Below are 26,650 nucleotides of genomic sequence, written 5' to 3' on the forward strand. Positions count from 1 at the left end.
ATGATTTGTATTGTCAGCAGGGGCTGAATCTGCATGGTGGTAATAGATTCTGATGTGATTCAAATGCCCCATGGTGAATGGGAAATAGAGATGAATGTGACAGATCGCAGAGAACTTGTCCTGTATATAAACGGCCTTTAGAATTGTTGTTCTCACTGGGAGGGAAGGATAGAGGGTGTAACGGCTAGCGTGGAGGGAAATGTCATTGCTGGTATTAAAATGGTAAGAATCTGATCCTCAAAGCTGACCTCTGCAGTCAGTGCAATGAAATTGATATGATTTCCGTAGGAGAAATATTGTTCACGTTGGCTACTGCAGTTTTCCTGGTGTTAAAGAGCTTTTTGTCACATTCAGGTTGCATGCAAGCTGGAATACAGACTAATGGAGAACTAAACAGAAAGTGTCAGGTAATTTACACTGGTGCCTATGGTGTCGCGAATTATCACCCTTTGATCCCACCATGGAAAAACATAACATGTGTAATAAAGGAAAAGAGCAAATTTATTACTATTGGAGGAAAGGAAAATACGTCTTTATGGTTCAGGTTAAAAAGCAGCTTACTAGACCGCGTTTCCGCTTTGGCTGGCAGTTCAAATGCATGTTTTCTTTTTGGACTTTCCCCTGGCTGGATTCTGAACCACTTGGGGGTAGTTCGCAAAGGCTGTGGTGCACCAGTGACGGGCTGGTTTTCACATTTAAAGAGCCAAAGGGACAAGGGGGAACATGTTCATGTTCAAGAGGCCTACAAAATTCTAAAAGCCGGGATATAGAGTTAATCGCTGGCCCAGCCAAGGCCCCCCCAGAGCGGCTGCTCCTTCAAAATGCTGAACAGCCCATTTGGCTGCAGAACAGGAATTTGGTCCTGCAGAGGACAGAGGAGGGGAAATTGATCTTTATCGGCAGTGATTTGTTTTATAAGCATAAAACCTGCTCAAACCTGAACTCTTTGAAATGGAATTCTGATGAAAGTAACAGCATACAAGTTTAACTTTTTCTATTTCTTCTTATGCAAACCAAAAACACAGAGGCCCTGTAAGGGGGAATAAAATAACTCCATTGTCTAGAAATAAATAGAAGTCAGATAGCATTATTTTTTTTAAACAGATTTTTTCACATAATAGATTTTTTTTTTTTAAATCAGAGCTTCTTTCTCCTCGATATTTTTGAGATCAATTGAGGACCTTTCTACTATAGTGTGTGATTGATATAGTATGGAATCTATCCATAGAAGATGGTGCATAACTAAAGGATCCCAGTGACTTTGAACATACTCACTACTTTTGTACCACGGCTGTTTGAAATGCTAATATAAAGCTTGTGAAATAGCAACAATACCGCCAGTGTGTTCCCCAGAGCTGGAAGGAGAAGGCAGAGCAAGACAAAGGCAGTTTTTAATCTGAGCAGGAAGCATACAGTGGCGATTCACTGTGACATGGTGATTGATATGAGTGAGTAGTATATTTACAGAGTCTGACGGGATAGGAGAAAGAGAGTGTTTTCTTCCCATCCGTGTGCTTATCTCCCTCCATAAATCACTGCCGATGGGATGCATAAATGTGGACAAGGAAACGTCGTATGGCTCAGACTCAGGCAATTCCACTTTGACCTTAACATTTGGTATTGGTCACTGGTGCTAAATGCATGCCACGACCTTCCCTGACCTTGGGCTATTCATATTTAATAGCCATGAGGCCTGATGGTTCCACAGACAACATACAGTATATAATCACACACGCAACCCACACAAACACATCAAATGAGGCGTCACTGTAGTCAAGCCAAACAGCATTTAAAGCCATGATTTGAGATTCTGATCACGATCAACTCCTGTCATTCTCTCTGCTTATTAAAAAATCATATAAATGAAGTAAAGATATGATCCCTTTTGCCTTCTCATCAGACTGCTTCTTTACAGCTCTGATTCCATTACCCCCTTGCCCAGCGGCACTCTATGATGTCCTATGTCCATCCTAACCTTTGACTCCAGCCAGTGCTTTAAAGGTTCTGCACTTTGCCCTCTCCCATTTGACCTGTCTGAAGTATACCTTTATAATTGCGCCTGTCGCTATCAAATGCTCATATGAGCGGGTGCAGGGGCAGGGGGCCGAAGTCTGTCCAGTAACCTTTTGGCCTCTTGTTCATCCATTCTGCTCGAAGCAACCACTACACGCTTCCTCCCCCTACCCACAATCCCATACTGTATTAGTCTGCATGTCGGAGTTATTGATGGTGCTCTGGAAATATTTTATTGGTCAGTCATGACCTTTGACTGGGGCAATGCAAACACTAACCCCCCTAAAGCTTCCTATTGACGTGGATATATATATATATATATGATCAGGTGGCTAATAGAAGTATAGATTCAGGATGGTCAAAGACCCAGTCATTTGGGTTTTAACACCATGAGGTCAGCATTGCTTGTGAGTAGAATCAATAATCAAAGCACATATCCATGTTCGTTATATAGAAAATTATCCAGTGATTCACAGTGAAGACATTTAGAAAAAAATGACAATAAAGACACAAAAATATGTGTAAACAAAAAAAATGCTGCACCAAATTATGGAGGATTATTATTATTAGGAAATGGAATTTGCAAATTAAAGAAATGCTAGATATTGTTCAGTGCTAAAGTGCTAGCTACAAACAATCGGAGGAAAAAAACATCAAATACTCGTCTCTTCCTCCCATCTTCTTTTTATTCCACATAAGTCTCTTCATCAAAGGAGGTGTAGCTTGCACTGAAGCACCCACAATTAAGATAAGCCCGACCACAGCTGGACAATTACCTGCCAACTAACCTTTTCTGGAGGCACTTAAGAACGTAAGGACCCCTGAGGATAGATGTGCCCCGAGTAGAACAAGCACTTCAACAGTCCAGAGAGAGAGCGGGAAGGAGGATGTAATGTATGAGAATGGAGGGCTAGAGAGAGGGAGAGCGACAAAGAGAGAGGAAAAAATGATAGAAATAGAGAAAAAGACAGTATCATGGCGAGATTACCTAATCCTCTGTCTGAGAGGAGTATTTGAAGGCCCTGGTGGTGTCCAACAAGAGGGGGCTTTGTGGAGGTTTACCCAGGAGAGGCAAGCTTAGCAGGGGGATCTAGTGGAACACCAGGTGACCAGTGCTGTCTCCCCAAGCACGATTCTCAGCCCATGGCTTTGTAAACACTGTTAAATTGATTGCAGGGAGCTGATGAGATTTCCCTGCAGCCTGGGTCATTATCACATTGCAGACCAGCTTTAATTCACTCATACTGAGCCTTCTATGGGTTGTCACTCTGTTTCATATCAGTTTTAATGTTAATGATAGTGCTTTCTGTCAAAAGTTCATATGTCTGTGGCAGTGTGTGTGAGTGAGGCTGATGGTGGACGTGCACTAGAATTTTCAAGATTGGACGACACTGACTTGTATTTCATTTTCTTATCCTCGGTGCAGTTTGTAGCAATGGTCAGGATGTTACAGTCTCAACCCTGCTGCTGCACAATGGGGTGAGTTTCAGCACTGTATGATATCTGATCCCAAAAGCCCTGCAGGGCAGCCACAGCAAATCAACAATGGATTAATGGATCTGGTTCTGCTCATAAATCTCTGTGGGATTGGAAAGCATTGGAGGACAGTCAGCCTGTAGTGGTGTGCTTAATGTTACAGGCAGTTTGGGTTTCCCATCGTTCACAGCAGTGACAGGGTAGTAAAGATGTGGCAGCATCTTATGTCTGCATTAAATCAGTGAATGTCTAGAATGCTGGATTGTCAGTCCGCAGTGTCGAGAGCTGGACCAACACTTATTCATTGGTACAGATTTGTTTATAAATAACCCAATGCTTTTCCACAGCTTTTAACTTACACTACAATAACTTCATGCGCCATGGCGAAGACAGAAAGATGTGTTGTGCAGACATGCCCTAATTCACCGGTGTCAGTACAACCCTTCAACCTTAGCCGGCTGCAGTAAGGCCTTGCCATAGATCACGGTGGTTAACAGTTAGCTGTTCCTGCAGGTGTGTAGGGAATGGCAGTAACTGCTTCCATTACTGGAGAGAATGGCCCAACTCCCACAGCCCCCTCCAGACAACGCTGTCATTACCCATCCATTGTGAGGCCTGAGAGGGAGCCCGTAAGTACGGCAGACTTATGGCTTTGTTAGAGTGACTGGATGGTCTCCTCTGGCTCAGCACAGGATAAGGAGTGACGGTGGTATGGAAGGATGGCCAGATAGCGTGATAGAGATGGAGGATGAGGATGAATCGAACACCCCTCAATATACCACCACCACTGTGCCCTGCCCCCCCGATGTGCTCATGAGTAGAGTGCAGGCTGGAGGGTGGGGAGGGTTATTTGGTGCTATTTTTACAAGAAACGGGTTGATTTGTCTTAGGCCATTACCGTCTATTACAGCTGCGAGTCTTGGGGAAAAGGTGGGAAGCGGCAGACGCTGGCATTCTGCCTAAAGAGAAATCAATGAAACAAATTAATCCTTCGCAGGCTGCGGTGACACAGTAATCCATCATTCAGGGGGCGCTTTTACACACTGAATCAGGGAGCGAGGCAGGGAGGTGGAGGGATTGGGGGTCGGGGGACTGGGTTGGTGGGTGCATGCTGGTTGAGGAGGGGTGGGGGAGAGCGGCACTGAGGCCCTGGGGGACAGGGGCAGACATCCATGCTACGGTAGCACAGGGGTAACGGTGGGTGGTGGCAGGGAATCAAGTGGCTCTGAGCCCTTCCTTTACATCCTTGAGCTGCCTGTGGACATACAGAGCAGGAGGAGGAGGAGAGGGACAAAAACACAATCAGCTGAACTGCACCATGGACATGGCTATGATTACACACATATGCCTACATGTATTTTCCCTGTGACTCGCTGTCTGGCTTAACCTCACCACGCTGATGGCTGATGGGAGCTTAATACAGGTGGCAAACATATCATACATCGTGGACCTAACTGGATTTTTTTTTTTAAAAGGAGGGAGAACGAGGGGCCACAAGGAAAAGGGAGGAATCAAGAAGACGCTAGAACCCTGCAGTGATTCCTCTTTTTTCATGTGGCCCTGTATTGTTTCGCTCCTGCTTGCAGTGTCCTTATGACGACACACTATTTTTGCATTGTAGATCATCATAGCAACAGACTAAGGTCCAGGTGTCCCCACCCACAGACATACAGGATGCTCATTGCCCTCTCGCCTCTAAAGCACAGCCCACCATTTTGCTATTCAAAGCGGAGAGCTGTATACACGCACCCAGATTCGCCACAGTGATGCGCCAGTGCACGGCCAATTAGAGCTCAGATCCATCCATGTGACTGAGTCATGTGATCAGATGCCCTGTGAGGAAACAGTCCAGCCCAGGCCAAGATCCGTGTGAAGCAGCTGTACCCTCCGATGAATCACATAACAGCCAACATCAAATGATATCACAATTCAACTGGGAGTGAAGAAGGGGGAAAAAAAACACATACACACATATCGGGATTGATGTGTTTTTATTAAGGTCTTTGCTGTGTTGCATCGCCTTTTAGTAATATTACATCATTATGAAAGCAAGTTCAAGAGCATGATCCCCTCAGTGTTACTGTATCAGTCGGCTTTGTTGGTCTCCAGGCTCCTTTGTGGCAACTGTGACTGCTCTGCTGACATTCATTGATAGTGACTGTGTGTGTTTTTACGGCAGTGACTTGTAGTTTGAGCTCTGATGGAGGGTGGTGATGCTAAGGAAGCTGGGGTCATTGCGTGAAAAAAAAAAAGTTAATACAGAAACAACAACAACCAGAGCCATTATTTGCCATGTCATTGTAATAGGTGGTGCCACTTACCTTAAACAGCTTCCCGAAGAGGAATACCAATAGCCCCCTTTAACCCCCCACCCCCCTAAAGACACAGGTGGTAGCATTCTGTGGAATGGCATGTCAGAAAATCAGAGAAAATAGTGGGTGGAGGTAAAGGGAGCGAGAGCGGTCAGAGAGCAGAGAGAAGGCGAGCGGGGAGGGAGGGAGGGAGGGAAGAAGGGAGGGCAGGGGAAGAAGTGAAAGGATGGAAAAATGTGGGGATATTGCAGCAGAGCGGATGGTGTGAGGGAGGCAGAGTGAGAAATGTTGCCGGAAATGCTAGAGCCAGCAGCGTGTGTAAAGAACCACACTGCAACATTTCTCATCCTTGACACCGCTGACAAGCTTTCCAAACACACACAGTGTGCTTTCAAAAGTACAGGGATGTAATATCCAAATCTTTAACACAGTTTCTCCTCCAAGATCATACTCTTTTGTTTTCCCTCCCTCTGTAAACAAGGCAGATGTCGGGGGTATTGAATTTAACCCAGTGCCGTAATTCTTAATTTGAAGGGTGTGTGCGTTCAAATTCCCACAGCAAATACAATAAAACATGTTTGTGTGCGAGAAGAACTTTATCTGACTCTCTGGTGGAAGTGGTGGAAGAGTCATAGTGAGAGGAGTGAAAGGGTGAGGAAAGACGGATATGAGCAGAGGGGAGGAGGACAGAAGATTGTTGTGGAATGTTTGCTGTTCTGGCCAGAACTCGACCATCTCATTTGTCAGGGCTTGACCCCAACTCCTGGGTCAAAGGTCGAAGGGAACATCTAAGGGAAACTGACATGGCTATCTCATACACATACACTCACACTCACAGAGAGAGAGAGAGAGAGAGAGAGAAGTAAACACACATACATGTGTGAGAGTGCCTGTGAGTGTCTCCCCTTTGCACCCCACAGCACTCTTTCTCACATGATTGAATCTCATGCTCAGTATATCTGTATATATCATCATGAATATTCATCCTTGTCGTTTTTGTTTTATTAATGTCGTTACTGAGTTACTGTTATGGTGACCTTTCTCTATCAAAAGATCGGCTGTCAGATTCTCAAAAGTCTTTTTTCCAGAATAAAATAAAATAAAATAAAAAACATTATTAATCTTTTATTTAAATTCCAGGATTCATTTCTGAGTAAGAAACCTGGTTTTGTATTTGATAAACACACAGTCAACTAAGTAATGTAGCTAATGAAAAATAAAAACTGAACTGAGCCTCTTAAAATATATTCCGCGTCGGTGGCTTTTAATTTACCTCTAATGTTGTATTTACCACATGTATGATTAAGTACATCTAGGTTGTCACTGCAGAGCTGTCATGCCAAGTGATCCCAACACTCATACAGTTGTATCACTGTCACTGCCCTATAATCAAACAGCTCTCGCCATAAATTACATCTCATCCCAGTGTCAGTCCTCGCACCACACCGACACGTCCCCCTGTGTGTTTCCTGGCCGCCGCATCGCTCCCTGCCCTGTGGAGGAGACACACACAACACAAACCTGGTCACAAAGGGCAAGGTCAGCTCCACTGACTCACTCACGCCAACACTCTTTTCAAATTAAAGTTTCACAATTTCAAATGAAAGTGAGTCTGTGACAATGCAGGACGCCCCGCTTCAGTGACAAGACATTATCACTGGACACCTGTGAATCATGTGACATTTAGACAATAGCTGAGGGCAGCCACACCTCACACACTGGAAATGACTAATTAAGCTGTGTTTTATTTAAGAGAAGATTATCGTACGCTTACGATCTGTAGCTGTACTCTGGTCCCTCTCTTTTGTACAACCCTGTTAGGAGACAAATTGTTCATTTTTGTCGCTTCAAATTCAGCCTCCCTACCTCCTTCTTTCTCGGCTTTAAAAAAAAATTCAGACAGGTAGCACAGCAGCTGATATTCATGGCTTTGAGATGCATCTTAAATCTTACACCTTTGTCATTCTTTGGCCGGAGACATCAAACAGGTGCTATGAATAATTTATCTTAAGAGTTTCACATTGATAAGGTCACAATCTGCCAGGTCTGGACACTAAACACAGGCCACCACCACACCTTCTCTTTCGCTGTCTCTTTACACACATGTGCCCTCACACGCAAACACCAGACACACACCTTTCAAATGAAAATACACAAAACCTCAAGAGGATTTTGTTCATGTGTGTGGGTGTGAGAGAGAAAGGGAAGAGGAGCGGAGGTAGGGTCTCTTGGTTTAAATGTTAGCTTTTATAGTATTTTCAGAAATGTGTCTCGAAAAATACATTTCTTTCACAGAATGACTGTATTATCAGTGCTATGTTTCAGTGTAATGATTAATAATATTTCCCAGTTGTCTAGCAGTGTTGAAATTAAAGTGAAACTGAAATTGCAGCTTCATGTTCCTTTTCATTTCTGACACAAAACACTTCTCAAGGTTGGCAAATGTAAATAAGTAAATATACTGTATATGTTTTCAGTCAAACTGCCTTCTGAGAGTTTGTGGAGAATTTTTTTCTGATAACTAAACTACAGTGCAGCAGTGTGCTCAGTCACTCTCAGCTCCAGCATGTTGACGGTTCAGCTACACTACATTTCTAATTAAGCCCCTGCTGTGTGTTGATTTTTGGTAAAAAAAAAAAAAAAAAAAAATGTGAGGAAAAAATATAACGCTGTGCTGATGTGATGCCACTCATTTAGGTACAAACCACAAGTTAAAACCAAATGAGTTGAACCACGAATAGGAGAGGAGAGAGAGGGTGGGGTGGGGGCAAACTGTGACCCAGCGTCAGCAAACAGTGCAACAACTATCTGCTAAGAGAGAGAGAGGGAGATAGACTTTGTTTACATGCAAATTATTTGTGGTTAGTCTCGTATTTTGTCTGATGTGATTTCACATGTTCAATATTCATGTCAGTGTAGTAAAAAAAAAAAAAAAAAAGTGAGTAAACTCTTGTTAAGATGAGTCCACCACCACAACATTTCACCACCTCCACAGTGACGGGACACTTCATGATCAGTGAGCTTCACCATGTCATACCCCCCCACCCCACCACTCCCTCCCGACTGCACACGGGGAATCACTCCTCCACTGTGTCGACCCCCCCCGCGCCTCACCCCAGCCCGCAATAATCGCAATACTTCTTTAAAAAATTGTTTTGCACTCCTCTGTGTCGGAGGGTAATCTCGCTCTTTTGTCGTGGAGCTATATTTCTACTGTGTGTTGTCGGATAATGTGAGGATGGGATGAAAGGTAATCTGCGTGCAGAATTCCTAAAGCTCCCTTATCCTTGTTGAATTTCTCAAGAATTCCACCTTTGCCCTCCGGTTTCCCTGAAATAAATTACTTTAAGGGTGAGATGCCTTCACGCACCCCCCGTTTGGATCCCGTCTTTTGTGTGTGTGTGTGTGTGTGTGTGTGTGTGTGTGTGTGTGTGTGTGTGTGTGTGTGTGTGTGTGTGTGTGTGTGTGTGTGTGTGTGTTCCCTTCTTTAAACGCAGTCAAACAGGTATTAAGTCTTATTTTAATTCACTTTATTCCTTAAGGCGGCATCTCTCCCTGGATATTTCACAGGCAGTCTGGGAACACGAAGAACTGATTTTCCAAAGTTGCATTAAAATAGAAGCCCTCGATATTAAAATCATTACCTATTGTGTTGATCATTTATGATTACAATAGTACATGAATATAAACATGTTGTTTTTAACCCCACCTGAAGGCACGAGCAGTCAAACCTGTCTGATAAAACATTCCCCCTGTCATTTCTCTTTCTGTTCTGCTCAGTTTACTGTGTTTCACTTTAGCTGCTGATTGATATGCGCTGGGCTTGCGTTCACTGTGGATCACTAAGAAGTGCACACGCTGTTGAAAATCTGTTTCCCTTCATCTAGCTTCTGGTACTTAAACTTTGGTTTTTTGGTGTACTACAAAATTACAGTGTTTGCACTGTGGAACCACGAGGGTTTGAGTGCTAATGGATTTATAATCTCCGTCTCTGGGACCATCCAGAGTAATTAGCACATAGGCTCTAAAGATATGATGGTTAGTGAGCAATAAAGCCATTGCCCATAGCATAAACTGACAGTCCTTCTAACTTAACTCCAACCTCAAGCCTAATTGGGAAAGTCATTGCTGTTATTGTCCTCAATTATAGTCTGGGATGCAAAAACCCTGGAAAGAGACTTTCATTCATCACGTCTAAAAGTGAAGGGTCTCAAATCTCTGGAGAGGCAAGGCCATATTAAAAATAATGAGGAAATAAACAATAATGTACGAAGATGATTCACAGGGTAGTGCAGTTTTACACTTTAAATCTCTTTTAAGAGTGAAATGATAAGTTAAAAATATCTGACTCAAAATTATGATGAAATAACATAGAAATGATCCGGTTTGTCCTATTACACATAACTGCTGTTTGTATCCGTCGGCTTTAATTTGATATGTAAACTTTGGCTGCTTGTGGAGAGACACTTTGCAGTTTTCAGTAATTATTAATAGCCATGCTATTTTGTGAACTTTTGTTGTCTGCTAAATGCCTCGCTCTTAAATGGCTGCAGACTATAGGCTCAACGATGTTTCCACTATTTCTCATGAATGGCCTTTCCATTAAGAGCGATTAGATTATGTCTATTGAAAGTTGCTGATCCATGGAAAAAAAAAAAAGCTAGCGGATAAAAGGCGATTTCAAGTGACCTTCTCGTCCCTTTCACACCAATCTGAGCCCCCAGAATAATTTGGGGATCAGATTTGGACAAAAAAAAAAAAAAAAAAAGGACGCACCCCCAGTCTCTCTCTCTCTCTCTCTCTCTCTCTCTCTCTCTCTCTCTCTCTCTCTCTCTCTCTCTCTCTCTCTCTCTCTCTCTCACACACACACACACACACACACACACACACACACACACACACACACACACTCAACCCCTCCCCTTTTAACACACAGCCACGCAAAGCAACAAAACATCCAATTCAAACTTCACAATAAGTTCTATATTTTTGTTCTATAAATTAGGAGCTGCAGTTAATTGACGTTAGCTGTGTGCACCGTGAAATTCTGACTTTTTTTTTTTTTTTTTTTTACTCAAAGTGCCATCTAAGTGCTGACTGGAGAGGTTTGAGAAAAGTTGCAATACTCCCACTTTTAAAACCATGTCAGAATCACATTTGCCTTTATCAGGTCGAAGGCTTTAATGTCATTGCATTTTTGAATGGTTTGATTTAAATTTAATTTAATTTTTTTTGAATAAAACAAACAAACAACAAACATTGCCTTTGTTGCCCAACTAATAAATCAATACGGCACTGCAGGGTCCGGGTAACATGGAGCAGGGACATGATCCGGAAGCTCATTATGTAAAAAAAAAAAAAAAAAAGATTACATTCAGAACATACTGTTGAAATAAGGACAAGGTAAAACAACGTATGCATTGTCTTCATTTATTATTAGTGTGACACACATGCTGCAAGACACTGTAGCTGCATCTATCTCGGTTGTACCAAATGTGAAACACACTGGCCTTATGTTAATGAGCTTATATGCTCGGGCAATTAATAAAAACACATAATAGAAAGTACAAATTACCCTGTACAGTAAATAGCTTAACAGGCAAACGCGTGTAATGGCTTTGTCAGCAGCGCAGAAGTGTTTACTTACTAAATCATGAGTTTCTCCATTATTAATTAAAATAACTTCAGTCACAAACTTCTCAATTCTACACACGAGCACGGTCCAACACGTGTGAAGTTACATTTGAGCTTTGTGAGCTGCATCTTGTTGCCACAAATGACTATTACTCAGTGTCTATTATTCCAAGCAGGACCCAGCAGGGAGACGTGTAACGATGCTCAGGGTTCCACGCGTAAAGGTGCTTTCGGCCGTTGAATTATTATATTAATAATTTTGCGGACAGATGTTGAAAGTAGCCTCAGCTGCGAGTTGCCCTCTGTCCCACCGTCCACAAACACAACACTGGCGTCTACACAGGAGACGGTTTGAGCACAGGCCCCCTTTGAAAAGCGAATCTAAGCCCATGCAATGTCTTATTGACTATATGCTGTGGTTGTAACCCTGATGTGATTACACACAATCAATAACAAGCAGAAGCTCGACTATTTATAAATCTCTGCTTCTGTTTGCATCATTTTAAATGCCCCCAAAACGCGCACTTGTGGTCATCTGTTGTTTTATTGGGGAGGGGGCTTGCACTTCTGACCTCAGTGTTTTCCCAACTGATAGTGCTGCTTGTTGGCTTCAGCTGTGTTAAAGCTGCATTTCTTCAGCCTCATAAGATCCCAACGTACCCGTGTTCAAAAGTGGAGTCACTCACTGATCGTCTCAGATTTGGCAAAATGTGCTTTTAATCCCTGTAAATATTTGACCAATAAAGTATTTGACAAAACTTTGACACAGGGGAAATTTACACAGCCATCGATAATCCATTCCTTGATTATTACACTGTGATACAAATAGAAAAGGGCAGATTGGACCTTAATATTCAAAGCTCACTTTATTCCAACATTTGATTACACTATATGCAAAAGCCTGCTGTGTATTGCGTAAAAGGCATCCAGTACCTGTTTAATAATAATGTGATGATGTAATTCTTCAGTAAGTTTATGCATTATAGAGACATGCACATTTTGCTGCCCAAATAAGAACAAGGAGGAATCTCAAATAATAGGAAATAAAAAATAAATTTGACTTGGCTCATGTAAAAATTATTAATTAGCATGAGTTTAATGCATCTAGGATTAAGGTCAATGTTATTATGTAATGCTATTTTACAAAGCTGTTTAACGTGGCAGTTTGTCCTGGAATAGCCTAAATTAACCTGTCCTACATTGCTGCATCATTTATTTTAGATAGTCAGTTTTTATTACAGCCCCTTTCTATCAATAATTCTGCTTTGATCAGTCACATTACATATCATCTTACATTTACTCCCTGCAGCTCTTTCTCACATATAATGTCTTTTTTCTTGTGCGTGAGATTTTTTTAAATTGTATTTTTGCCTTGATCTCTATTGTTTATTTTGCATTTGACAGTATAGACGTTAAACATGCACTTGGAAAAGAGTGTAAAAGATGGGCAGCGGCTGGTCTCCTTGATCAGCCTCTTAATCCGGTGACACTATCGCCGAGACAAACAGCCTGCTATCGATCTTTTCACTATGTGTTCAAACAACAAATAGCCTTCCAGGTGAGGTGCACGGGACGTGCAAAATAGCTCCCATGTCCAGCGGCACAACAAGCAGCCTGTAATAACATTACTACTATCTGATGTACAAATCGGTGGGGACAGCTGGGAAACGGGGGAACGAGGCTCGATAATCGGCGGTAAAGTGGAGAAAAGATGCGGCTGTCCGCTAGAAAAGTTGGGACTCTGACACATGCCGGGGTCGACTACATGGTTTGAAGTTAACGGTCATGTGGCGTAACACTGAGATTGTAGCCTTGCGCTCAGAGCCATGCGTGTGTAGCGTAGGAGAAGTGAGAAATAAATAGTGTACTTGCCTTTATCTGCGGCTGGTTTTATCCAGGTAGAAAGCTGCTCCTCTACTGGTAACCGCCGTCGCTGGTGCTTCTTCTTTTAATGTCCTGCTGTCCACTTTCTCCTTTTTCTCTCGCCGTTTCTCAGCTTTCTATTAGAGCTTCTACCCTGCTTCCCATTCGCTGTCCCTCTCACTCTCTCCTCTCTCCTCTTCTCCTGCGGAGCCCCTTTCCAATCTGTGGAGTTAAATCTTAATGATACACTTACAGAAAAAATTCTTTGTCCGATTTAATCTTATTGGTTTCACCTTTTCAAAGAGCTGGAGACATGGCCGGGGAGTTTCAGTGGAGTGTCCGAGACATGGACGGGAGAGAGAGCTCTCATGTTGAATACTTAAAAAACAACCCATCCCTCCTATGCGTTTCCAAAGGGGCCACTTGCATATTTACACTCCATTATATCTGCTAATATCTCAGTGTGCTTAAAGATCTGTGCAAGACGACTTTGTTTGTTTTTATTAAACAATAATTTGATGTATTTTGAGGTTATACTTCTCCAATATGGTGTATTACATGGTTTTTGAGGAGGAATTGCGCACATCGTTTTGACATTATGTTTCATCCAAATCAAAGTGTATTCAAAATGTTAGTCTACTTTTGAGACTCTTTCTGTTTTCGTTGTGATAGAACCAGCATTTATTGTTGTTCTTTTAAACTTATTCTCTTTCCCATACACACTTTACATCAAAATAGTGCTCTTTCCAGGCAGTCAGAAGAAACGGGAGAAAACATTTCGCAAAATTCAGTCTCATTTTATTTTCTAAATGAACTTCTAAGTTTAAAAAATCCATGTTTGATGACTTGTGCATGCATTAATATGGGGTTGTAATTGTGCAATGTACGCTAGATGGCAGCGCGATCCAGACATTTTTGAGTTGTGGAGGGAGTAAGCCTGCAGAAACCCTGATACAAAAAAGCCGGAATCCCCATGCAAATTCCCAGCAACTTCACATGATTTTGAATTACTGTCATTATTAAGACATAATATGACACCAGCTCAGTGATTGTGGAGACTACAGGACCTCGGTAATTATTGAATATTGCTTATTGCCCCGTCTATTTTTAGAGATTTTCGGCCGCTGGCACGACATCCCGTTTGTATAACACGCTGTCTTTAATGCATCAGTCTTCTCACTGACATTTTCCCCCTTTATAAGCTCCTTTAAACTAAATTGTAAGTTTTAATCAGCGAGACTGTGCCGATTACAGTCATGGATTTACCGCAATGCGCATGCCAAAGACAAAACAACGTGTGAAAATATGAATCCGCTTCAAGCCAATAATGACACCCGTTAATTCTATAATAAAGATTCGAGTCCGACGCAAACCATTTAGAAACTTTGGGGAATATGTGAGCCAAGAGTCCCCCTTTCGCCGCTGCGCACAGTTTTTGGTTTATTTGTCGTGCGTAAAACCTTTGTCCCCCCCTTGCCTTTACCCCGCTTTTTCAGCTATTCTATCCAGGGTTTCTTCCTCTTTTTGGTGACAATAGACGGCCCATACTAATCAGGTTTCAAAGTAAATAGCAGCGCGGGGCGAGCTCAATGTAAATTGTGCCTGTCGGAGCCCCCCAGCCCCTCCAGTCGTAGATGGCAACACTGCAAAAAATATCCATTCTCGGCAATCAGTCGGTTCACTGGGCTATTGAGTCTGGAAATCTTGGATTCAGCGAAACGGCACTGAATCTTACATCGGGGGGAGATGTGTCCACTTGTTTCCAGCGTCAAACGACGCATCTCTGTGCATTTTATTACATTCACTGTTTATCTTTAACGCAATCTCTGTGTATAGGCTACTCTGCCTTATGTCAACATATTGACCACCAGTAAAAATATCCCCCCGATTTCTGTATTCGGACTGTGACTGGAAACAAGTGGAAATCAGTAAACTCCACTTGCATTTTTTCCACTGTTTTCATGAAGAAATAACATTTTGAGATTTGAACACGAGACCGACGGGCTTTTCGGGATGGACATTTTTTGCAGTGAATGAACAGAGGGGGACTCTAACCAATGGAGAGAAAGAGAGGGCTTGGCTATAACCTTAGCCTCCCATTTTCTCTCTCTCCCTATCCCCCCCCCCCTCTCCTCCTCTCCTCCTCCTCTATGCAGGGCTCTGGCCAGTCAGTCGCCTTTGATTATCAGTCTCCAGCAGCCCCTCTCTTGGCTCCTTGACATGAGCACCATATAAGGCGCAGCGATCTCCATAGAAACGTGTCAGTTTCAATAGTAGTGTCAAAGTTCACTATATACAGACATTCGCGCAGATCCCCCGTTTCGGAAACATTGCTCTGCTGGTCCTCCCGTTTAAGCGCATTCATTTTTGGGTCTCTCCTTCTTCTTGCATATTCTATTAGTTGTTGGTGTTTTTCCTCTTCTTTTTTTATCTTTTCTCTTCGTATCTCCATTCCTCCTGCTGGAGAGAGGTGAAACTATACATGGGCACTTCATTCGGCGACGCGGTTTTCTTTCGCTGCTGGGCGAGATGATGGGGTTTATTTAAGAATATAGATGTAAAAATCCAGCTCTTCAGTTTTTCCTCCCCTCCTATACGGCGAAGACGGGAGTGTAAAGGAGCAAGGGGAAGAAAAGAGAAAGGAATTTATCTCCGCAGCACTTTGGATCGCGTGTCTTTCCAGCAAAAGGTTTTTTTACTCGTTCCAGCGTCCATGTGAATCGCTCCTGCTGCCTTTCCTTTGTGGCTATTTTATATCAAACTGCAATTTGTTACGTCTGGACTCGGGCTTTCCTACAAGATTAGGGATTCCTGAATGGCTGACTGCAATTTACCTTGGAACTGGCCTCCCGATACTTGCATATCCTGATCGGGTGCCTATTCAATCGTCCTCCTGTATTTTGAATGTATTGATCGCGTTGTACTCCCCTTCTTACCCCATATGAGATTGCGTGCTCCGATTTGACTTTGCACTGCCCCGTCTTTTGAGATCTATTTTTTCCCTCCTCTACGCTTCATAAACACCGGCGATCATTTCGCTTTATAGCACTTTCCGGGGCCGAGATATGGCAATGGTAGTTAGCGTTTGGCGAGATCCGCAGGAAGACGTGGCCGGAGGACCTCCGAGCGGCCCCAACCCAGCAGCGCAGCCGGCGAGGGAGCAGCAGCAGGCGGCGTCGGCGGCGCCGCACACTCCGCAGACCCCCAGCCAGCCGGGACCCCCGTCCACACCGGGGACTGCCGGGGACAAGGGGAGTCAAAATTCTGGACAGAGTCAGCAGCATATTGAATGTGTGGTTTGCGGAGACAAATCGAGCGGCAAACACTATGGCCAGTTCACCTGCGAGGGATGCAAAAGTTTCTTCAAGAGGAGTGTACGGAGGAACTTAACATACTCATGTCGTGCCAATAGGAACTGTCCCATTGACCAGCACCACCGAAATCAGTGCCAATACTGCCGGCTGAAGAAATGTTTAAAAGTGGGAATGCGGCGGGAAGGTGAATATATATATTTTAAAGTCCACTCATGTATACGCATACTAGTAAGAGACGAATAGGGCTGCCATGTTGCATTAAGGTCACAGGCTATATGGCTGGGCATACTGCAGTCTCCATCCATGTTTTTGAGGGATGTTTGCATGAACGATTAGTCTGTCTGCCTATGTGAGAGAAGGGTAAAAGGCCAGTGCAGCCACAGCAGCTCTGCTGGTGAACGCAGGTCGTCTGAACAAAGCGGCTCGTCTCGCTGACCCTTTTATTTTGTTTTTCATGCAGTCTAAACTGTACTATAACCAAGCAAAGGCATTAAGCCCAATAGGCCCGTTTTACGCATAGGTTTTAGAGCAGAAGAGGGGTTATGTTTGTATGTATGTGTGTGCGTGTGTGTGTGTGTATGTGTGTGTGTACGTCTGCCCGAGTGTGAGTGTGTGTTGTATGTGTGTGTGCAATGTGTACAGCGTGCAGAGCTAATAGTCTCTTCCATAACTACGTGCAGTTAACTAATTTATAATTGTACAGTGGGGTTTGTAAGCTGTGTGTGAATGTAAAATGAACACACTACAAACCCACGTCTCTCTCCAGCCTCTTGTGCTGACTAGACAGCTCAGACTCACTGAATAATGCCGCTGAAGTTGTTCATGGCTAATTGTTTTGCTTGCTGCATTACAGGCCGTAGAACTTTCGTCCTTATGTCAAGTGTTTTGTCCAAATTTATGCAAACATCCCTCATTTTAAATCTACTATTTGTAGTGCACACTACCAGCCCACGTCTAACGTCCACTGAGTTACATTCATATTTTATTTTTAATATCAAACAATAGCTGAATTGCTTGTATTCTCAACTGACCTTTTGGTGTGGCTAAAATATAAAAAACGGGACTGCGTTTAACCGTAATTATCAGTCATATTTGTAATATGTTTGGCCACAATTGATAATTATTAAAATAAACAAAAAGCCACATAAATAAAATACCGAAGTAATATAAGTTAACTGTTACACGTACTGTGTAACTACGCCTTGAAAATTTCATGATAGTAAATGAGGTAAATTTACTTTTGGAGAGCAGAAAATGTGTGTGTTTTCGGTGTAAAAGTGACTCTATTTCCATTTTGCCCTGCAGCCCATGTAGCCTGAATCCTTAAATACAAATGCAATCAGTGTGAAGCTTGAGGGACACAAACACATCTGTATTGATGATTTGTTTATGTTGTCGATAGAATAATCTGGAATATTATAGTTTTACAAAGAGCATACAACAGTCAGTGTGTTTTGAAAAGCGTGCAGAATTAGAATTTCAGAGCATGCCGTTTTACAGAGAAGGGGCACACTAGCTGTAGCCTGCTTGACTGTTGCACTACTACTCATGAACAATGTTTATCAGTCCTGGATGCACATTTCCTCTTTTTCTCTCTCTTTTTGTCAGCGGTTCAGCGAGGACGAATGCCTCCAACCCAGCCGAACCCAGGCCAGTACGCGCTGACGAACGGGGATCCTCTGAATGGCCATTGCTATCTGTCCGGATACATCTCGTTATTGCTCCGGGCTGAGCCTTACCCGACGTCCCGGTACGGGAGCCAGTGCATGCAGCCCAACAATATCATGGGCATCGAGAACATCTGCGAGCTGGCGGCTCGTTTGCTCTTCAGCGCCGTGGAGTGGGCGAGAAACATCCCTTTCTTTCCCGACCTGCAGATCACCGACCAGGTGTCCCTTCTCAGGCTGACGTGGAGCGAGTTGTTTGTGCTTAACGCGGCCCAGTGCTCCATGCCTCTGCATGTGGCCCCTCTGCTCGCCGCGGCGGGCCTCCACGCCTCCCCGATGTCCGCGGACCGCGTCGTGGCTTTCATGGATCACATCCGGATCTTCCAGGAGCAAGTGGAGAAGCTTAAGACCCTGCACGTAGACTCGGCAGAGTACAGCTGCCTGAAGGCCATCGTGCTTTTTACATCAGGTGGGTGTCCAACATGTCACATAGGAACATGTCTATAATCAAATGAGGCCTAGTTACAGTTATGTTACTGGGAGCGAGGCTCGTAGGGCGAAGTGCTGTGGCATCAAGGATATGGTTGTCAAGCGAAGGCTGGTCACAAATCTGAGTTTACGAGATGTTTGTGTTGCCGATGGAATAGCTATTTTGTCAACAGCTTGCTACATATCCTCTTACATGCATTCCCATGTCAGTTGTAGCCGCAGCATAAGACGTGTAAACAAATCCAGATTGAGTGAGCGCATCAAGTTTTTAAGTGTAACACCCAGTCCAGTGCTTTTTAAACAGGAGACAACTGACAGTCTCTATATGTGACTATTTTATAATTGTTGAGTTAAACTTTTTTTTTTTTTAACACGTCTGAGCCGACACCGAGATTGTAGCTTCGCGGCCATAAATTTTGGAACAGGTGTCAAATAATTGAGCGTAAAGATGAAATAGTCTATCACTGGGTGATATATGACAGCTGATGCATTTATGAGTGTTGGTGCGTGCTTTCATCCTTGTTTTGCGTGCACAAACACATGTCTTGGGGGGCAGGAAATAATCCTTAGCAGAGTGAGATCAAAAAAAAGCTGATGGAAGTTGACTCATATGTCAGTGCATCGCTTCTGTAACACACAAAGCAACACTGCTGTATAGATTGTTTGTAGATTAATTTTAGATGACCTATTAATTTTCTTACTTATTGAGGATAGGTTCTCTTGTCGCACACGCTTTGGAAAGTCATCAGCAGTAATTTTCAAAAGTAACCTACATTGTTGATAGCTTAATTGATGGCTGACTGGGGCAAGGTCCTAAAGGTCCTCATTTACTGTCGGTGCGTAATTTAGATGCTATTTTGGAGCTGCTTGTGTACACTTGGTGCCATTAGGCCTATTACGTCAAGGGAGTCTCTTGATGATGGGAAGGAGAAGGAAAGTTTAAATTCACTCACTTACAGGCCCCAAACTACTTCTGAACTTATCTCAAAGTTTTGACCTCATTGTCTCCTATTTGTCCCGTTATAAAATTCGGTAACATGGTTGTACACAATCTATAATTGGGCACTTTTATGATAAAATATTCAGATTTACTGGGATTTTCAGATTTGGATTTATATCGAAATAATTATCACTTTCAATATCCCTAGAAAGCGTCTTATCTCCTTTTTATATTAAGAGTGGTTACACTTGTCTTCAAGGATATTTTAATAATTATTGTTTATTATTTACTTATCGTCACTGGAATCTACAACTACATATAAACACACCACCGTAACTGTTGTATATTATATTATATTATATTAAATTATATTATATTATATTATTATCTTTTTTGTGAAAAAAAATCCCCATTCCATATTAAAATTTGACACAGTGTGTCCTAATGATTATAAGATTTGTGTAATCAGGGTGTAAATTATCTAAACTAAGTTAGAGTGCTGACCAAACTTGTAAATAGGAACTCGGAGATTGTTTCCTTCTACTAAACCACCCTCAATATTCAATTTTCCTGTTTTGACGGATACGACCTTACCACATAGGATTTCCTACAGTTAGAGGACTTTCTTTATTTTTTTTATACAAAGATATATATATTTATTTATATATTTAGTTTCAGGAGATATAATAACTACTTTCAGTCATGGGGTTTGGCAGCTAGGTTAATTTGGCACACCAAAATTTGAACGCAAACTGAGAGAAAAATATATGTTTTAACATGGATACGTATTTTGTCATAGTTACCCTATTCAAGTGATGTGACATCCTGTTGGATTCATTTTATTCACTATTAGTCTGCCCATCCTGTAATGTTATCCTGTGCACTGACATATTGGGCCATATTTTCCAATTGCACGGCGTTTCAGTAATTCACCCCAAATTACCCAGAGAAACTTCGTACACACATTAACATCCTCCATGTTTTCTAACAGATCATGTAGTTAGGTTGATAGGCTACAACTGTTGTTGGCCATAACAAGTCACATGGCACTTTGCCAAGACCAGCGAGGATTGTTTTCCTTTAATAACACCAGACATGTCAGCATTTGATGCATAAATAATGATGGCCAGGGAAAACTATTTCACCACAGTTAAAGATCATTGTCTTACATGAACTCCTCGTCCACATGTGCACAGTGCAGTGTGTGCCTTTGCTAACCTACCACAGAAATAGTCGTTTGCGAATCTGGAAGCTATCTGCTCCCATGTCCCAGTCTATTGAGGTAGTGGGGTGCAGGGTTGCAGGCAGGCCTTATGGAGAACTATGGGGTGTCTTTGACCAGCTTTCTCTTGACACATACATTCAACTGCAGCCTATTCCCTGCAATGCTTTGAACTTTCTATATCGCTGCCTTTCAATATTCATGCCAAGTATTATAATTTACAAGAATTTTCCAAATGTAATTAATTTCAACCCTATTGATTGCTGTAGGTTTTAAAACGGACACTCAGCGTTAATCCACAGGGATTTGCATACGTGGGGCACTGACCGGCCGGACTAAGGTCACAGTAAATCACCCCGAGATCGCAGCGTTGCCCCCGGGTTCATAAGGTTATTGTGTCTGGCCATAGTGAGTTATAGCAGTGAGAAATCACGAATAGGCTTAAAAGCCTCTGCCCGGTCTTTAATGTAGTGGTGTTTGAAAACTAAAGAAGTCTTCCTTGTGTAGTTTCCACAAAAACACAGCTCAATGCATAATCTTTTAAGGACAGCCCAGACTCCATGTGGGACCATATACACCAGCGGTTATGCTCTTACGTCTCTATGCGTTAATAAGCAGTGGACTAGAGCACGCATGCTCGGGCTGCGTGAAAAAGGGTGCTCTTTATAACAGACTAAAACATCGCAAGACACTAACAAGCCATATATGCTTTTGTCTATACTGAAGCGTGGTTGCACACGGCTGCATGAGCCACCAGTGAGCACCAAAACACATGCACGCCTCGGCTGCTGGTGCTGGCGCTGGTGCTGCTGCTGCTGCTGCACAGGCTCATTTTCTGACATTTTATGTCGCTTCTGCGTGACTATTGACTTCACCTCCTCTAATAAATTTGATTGCTTCCAGCGGCCTGTCCTATAGGCTCCATCGAAAAACAGGCCAAGAGTGGTCTATGGAGAGAAGAGCAGCGAAATGACTTAACAGCTTACTGCAGAGTAATTAGGTCACATTACATCCAGTGTAATTTCAGATTCATCAGTGCCGTTTATGTTTCCTTATACTTGAATCCCCAGAGTCCAGACATCAAGAGCAGCGGCCTTTGGGCCTATAGCCTACCTTTCGCCTTTGCTCCATTGGCCCATCAGTTCCCCCTAATACACGCTCACAACGCTGTTTTCACCACGTTTAGCTCCACATTCTTGTTGATTGTTGTAAGAGCAGAGCAGAGCAGAGATATCCTCCTCTGTGCTGTGCATCCACTACTCCAGCGAGCAAGCCCCTTGTTTATTCTGTATGACAGTCCCACTCGCTCAGTGTGATGTAGCATGTTTGGGCAGTGTGTTTGTTCATTCCACTTTGTCAATAACACGTAAAGGCTGATGTTGAATGATAACTAGAGCGCTTTTGCAGGACGTAAATTGGGAATGGCAAAGTGTGCACTTTGCCAGAGCTAGCCCACGTGAGGCAAAAAAAAAAGAAGAAAAAAAATGACCATGTGGTTTTGTGTTCATATTTTGTACAGACATTTGAAGCGGATTCTTCAGACATGTATATACAGTATATTTAAAAATAATTATGAAAGAAAAGTAATATCTGTATTTAATATAAGTTCCTCTCTGTGCTTCTCTGGAAGTTTGCTGAGCTGAGAGGCTGATTTATTGCAAAAACATAATTTCCATAATATATTTACAGCCCACATATCTTCTTTTACTTGTTCCTCCACATGTTGAAGTTTAACGACAATATAATATCAGCTTCAGGTACTTTTCCACAACATGCTGCACCTTGTGGTTTTGGAGAAGTGACGAGCCTAACCACAGTGTTTTGGTGTGTGTGCTTCCCAGACGCTTGCGGCCTGTCGGACGCTGCTCACATCGAGAGCCTACAGGAGAAATCCCAGTGCGCCCTGGAGGAGTACGTGAGGAGCCAGTACCCGAACCAGCCCAGCCGCTTTGGGAAGCTCCTGCTGCGGCTGCCCTCTCTGCGCACCGTCTCCTCGTCGGTAATCGAGCAGCTGTTCTTCGTCCGCTTGGTAGGTAAAACTCCTATTGAAACCCTCATCAGGGATATGCTATTATCCGGGAGCAGCTTCAACTGGCCTTACATGTCCATCCAATGATCCTTATATGAAAGTGGAAAAAAGAGAGGGAAAAAAGGACCAAAATTCAGCACCCCTCACCCCATCCTCCTCCAAGAAGACTATATATAGGACCTTTTCTGAGAAACTTGGAAGACATTACTTTTTTTCTGTCTTCTGGGACTGTGATGGAATACATTTATGTACAGAAAAATATTGGAACTGGACTTTACACCTGTGTAAATCCACGCTCATCTTCAAGAACAATACTCTTCATTTTGTAAAATACTAGTCTTTATTTTCCTTTTTTTTGTAAAAAATACAAATAAAATGAAAAACATCATATGCGCAGTAAGAAAAAAAAGAATCAAGACTTAGCGGGAAAATAATGTTTCCAAGCAATTATAAGAATTGTCCTGTGTCTATGTACCTCTCTGTTTTGTATTTTTTCTGGTTCTAAACCAGGGTTTCTGTGATTCTATACTAATAATTTTTGATATAACCTTTTGCTTCTTATAATGAGTGCGATATATGTTGTCGAAGCTATGTTCTCCAAGAATTAAAATTGAAGTGAGAATTTAAAAACAGAAAAATAAAGAAATTTAGACAAATAAGAAACAGTCTAATCGCTATGACAATATCACCACTGATGGTTGAACTTTTTTCCCAATTGATACGATGGACCTGCAACAGCAGCAAACTGGCCTCCAGGACATTTTTACTGGGAGGACGTCTGGGGCGCCTTTCCCCCGGGCCATGAATGCGCGTGGAGTCGATCATCAGTCAAAGAGGAGAGACATGAAAATCAAAAGCACTTTTAATATATCATTTCAAATACATTTTGTTTGTTTCGTCTTGAAAATTTTCATTGTTTCTTGAATTTTATTGGTTGTTGCCTTCAATTTGCTTACTCCATGATGCAGCTTTTTGCAGAAGGGTCGGTTGATGAAGTTGTGTGATGGTGACTGTACTATTAAAAAAAAAGAAAAAAAGAAATAGGCAACGATGTCTCATTGTCAAGCATTTTCCTGGAAGCGAATGTCAAGATGCTCGGGCTTATTTTGAACCATCTGAGGAAATGTCTTGTCTCTGTGCTCCTGGCTTCTCTAAGAAGAGCGCAAGTGCATGCAGCTTACACAGTTGTCCTACAGTGAGACACATAATTCTGAACACACTGTTTACCTCTATTACACCTATCAGTGGCAACGAGGTGATACACGGGATTAAGTGTGGTAATTACACAATGGTTGCATACCTTACATTTTAACAAACCCACTGACATAACTGGCAATGCGAGCACAAAGGAGGGGAGGCTAAACGTGAGGAACTACAGCACTGAGCTCTCTGCCAGCCTGTGAGCGCATTAATGTTTAATATTTTCCCAGACAGCAAGGGAAGCCTGCGCACCACATAGAGCCACCTCTATCCTACCTCCCGTGGCTTAATCAAGGTGATTCTCCACAAACCAAACAATATTCCACCCCCCCACCCCCCGTCCCTTAAAAACTCTGCCTTGATAGTGCATGCCACAGTATTGATGTGGGCGTCGTTTTTGCAAAAGGGTTAGGCCCCGCTGAAAAGCTGCTGTGATATGCGTGATCAATCTGGAAAATGTATTTTACAGCATGTAAGCCAGTCGATAGGAACACCGAGTGTGATGCATTGTGTGGGAATAGAGAGGAGGGAGGGAGAGAGAGAGAGACAGAGAGAGAGAGGTAGAGAGACTATGGAGGCAGTGCAGAGACAATTGAGAGGAGAAACGTGCTAGAGGGAAGGCAAGTGTATGTAAGTGTGTGTGAGAGGAAGAGAGAGGGAGACAGAACGAGACGTGGCCTTGGTTTGCCTGATACATTCATAGTGTAATGAGTACATCGATAAGTCCTCAATGTGTTAGATGGGTTACATAGAGTTTCTGTCCTTGCGCTGGTCTCTCTCTCTCTCTCTCTCTCTCTCTCTCTCTCTCTCTCTCTCTCTCTCTCTGTGCCTCCCCTTTTCTGTCTCCAAATGAAACAGGAAGCCCAGTTATGGACATGGATCTACCCTCACTGTCATTACTGCGTTACACTCACACCTAGACTGATAAAATGTGATAAACTGGAAGGCGTCACGAAGAAGAAAATGGGGTTTCGGTGTGACAATTATTAAATTTGCCTCTTAGTCCTCCCTTCTTCATCATCAGACGTGTTGCTTGTGTGCCACATTGCCCACATCTTCATCTGCTGACTGGGAGTGATGAGGGACAGGAGGACAGGAGGACAGGAGTAGAACTGCATGTAGCACGTTGCACTGCCTGGGTTTGATATGGCCATATTTGTCATCTGCCTTATAGGATTGGGGGAGGGGTATTTCTGTCACTGGGGTATTTGTTTGTATTGCCTGTCTCGTTCAAATGCTACAGTATTGAGGTATTCATTAGTTGGAATGATGCTATAGGTTGTGCTTTAGCCTGTCCTCAGATGCTCTCTCATATACCACATTTTTTATTCTCGTGATTAATGTCTGTTCAGGCAGATTGTACCTGTTAACTCCCAGTCGACCTGTCTGCAGTGCGTTAGGTCAGTTGTCAAGACGCCTTGCTGTTGCTTAAGCTACTGCACAAACACAAACGTGATATTTCTTCAGCCTGGATCGTTGTTTTCTTATTGTGGAAATAATTCTCCCGCCGCAGCTGTAGGTCAGGTGAAAGTTGCAGAATAAATGAGCTGATGGGGCTTTTCCTGTCTTTTTTTTTTTTTTTTACACCAGAGGCAGAAAATGCTGAATTTAACCAACCAAAATGAACAAAAGACACATATAACCAGCAAAACGCACAGACGATTACTGAAACATATAGGAATTATTTAACGTTTTAAAATAAATAAATAATAATAATCCAGAGGATCTTTCCTTTCCTGGACGGGGAAGAGGAATGCATATGAGAATAAATGTTTGTTTTCCCAAGACAATGAACGTGGCATCTCCATGGCCATGACAACAGCCCAGGTCGTTTTTTGTTTTGTTGTGTGTAGATCTGGACTAAATTGTTTGCTGGCTTATTAAACGAAGCTTTCAGCTGGTTGTCTCCACATAATGTATTCTAAATCCCTCTAGAGTAACTATCTTTTATCCTCTTGCTGAGAGCATTCTGTTATACAATTGTTACACTACAGGCTATATAAAGCAATAGTTCAAAAACAGATGAAATGGTGGCATGTGTTCCTAATTAACGTTTCTGTACAGGCAATACAAGCAAAACAAATGAGGACTCTAGGAAAAGTGTTATTTTCATTTAGGCTGTGGAGCATTTCTGACTCTCTCCACTTTGACAGAGGCTCAAATTAGTACATTATGCAACACTTCAAATATTGAAATAATGAGCTTTAAAAATATCATCTCTATTTTTATTATTTCTAAACAGGACATTTATCATCAAATATATTCTCTTTAAAGGGAATGACAACGTTATTAATACTTGCACTGAATTAAATAAAGAGGAAGGTAAAAGTACAAAGTGCAGTGAGAGGGAAGTAAATGCACCGTCAGATTGGACTGTAGCTGTGGTGGGTAAAGGAGATGGATATGTGGCACACTATAGGCCCCATTTGTGCCTCTGTAATTTCGGAAACTCCGGTTACCAAAGTGTTACTGCGAAATGAGTTAAATAACC

The 26,650-nt window shown here is 42.6% G+C and overlaps 2 protein-coding genes across 3 annotated transcripts in view; one reads left to right on the plus strand and one right to left on the minus strand.

Annotated features, from left to right (window-relative positions):
- rhobtb4 (Rho related BTB domain containing 4) overlaps window positions 1–26,650 on the minus strand; it is a 539,043-nt gene that overhangs the window by 419,953 nt on the left and 92,440 nt on the right. The window lies entirely within an intron of this gene.
- nr2f1a (nuclear receptor subfamily 2, group F, member 1a) lies at window positions 15,620–23,987 on the plus strand. Its single transcript, XM_083979375.1, has 3 exons — window positions 15,620–16,796; window positions 18,221–18,748; window positions 22,772–23,987. The coding sequence occupies exons 1-3, from the start codon at window positions 16,364–16,366 to the stop codon at window positions 23,044–23,046; spliced, it is 1,236 nt and encodes a 411-aa protein (XP_083835501.1). The 5' UTR covers window positions 15,620–16,363; the 3' UTR covers window positions 23,047–23,987.

Source organism: Trachurus trachurus (genome assembly GCF_905171665.1).
Source record: "Trachurus trachurus genome assembly, chromosome: 9".
Taxonomy (NCBI): Eukaryota; Metazoa; Chordata; class Actinopteri; order Carangiformes; family Carangidae; genus Trachurus; species Trachurus trachurus.

Coding starts and splice junctions, on each gene's coding strand:
- nr2f1a (XM_083979375.1), top strand. CDS start 16,364: ATGGCAATGGTAGTTAGCGTTTGGCGAGATCCGCAGGAAGACGTGGCC. Junction 16,797..18,220: donor AGTGGGAATGCGGCGGGAAG/GTGAATATATAT, acceptor TCTTTTTGTCAG/CGGTTCAGCGAGGACGAATG. Junction 18,749..22,771: donor CATCGTGCTTTTTACATCAG/GTGGGTGTCCAA, acceptor TGTGCTTCCCAG/ACGCTTGCGGCCTGTCGGAC.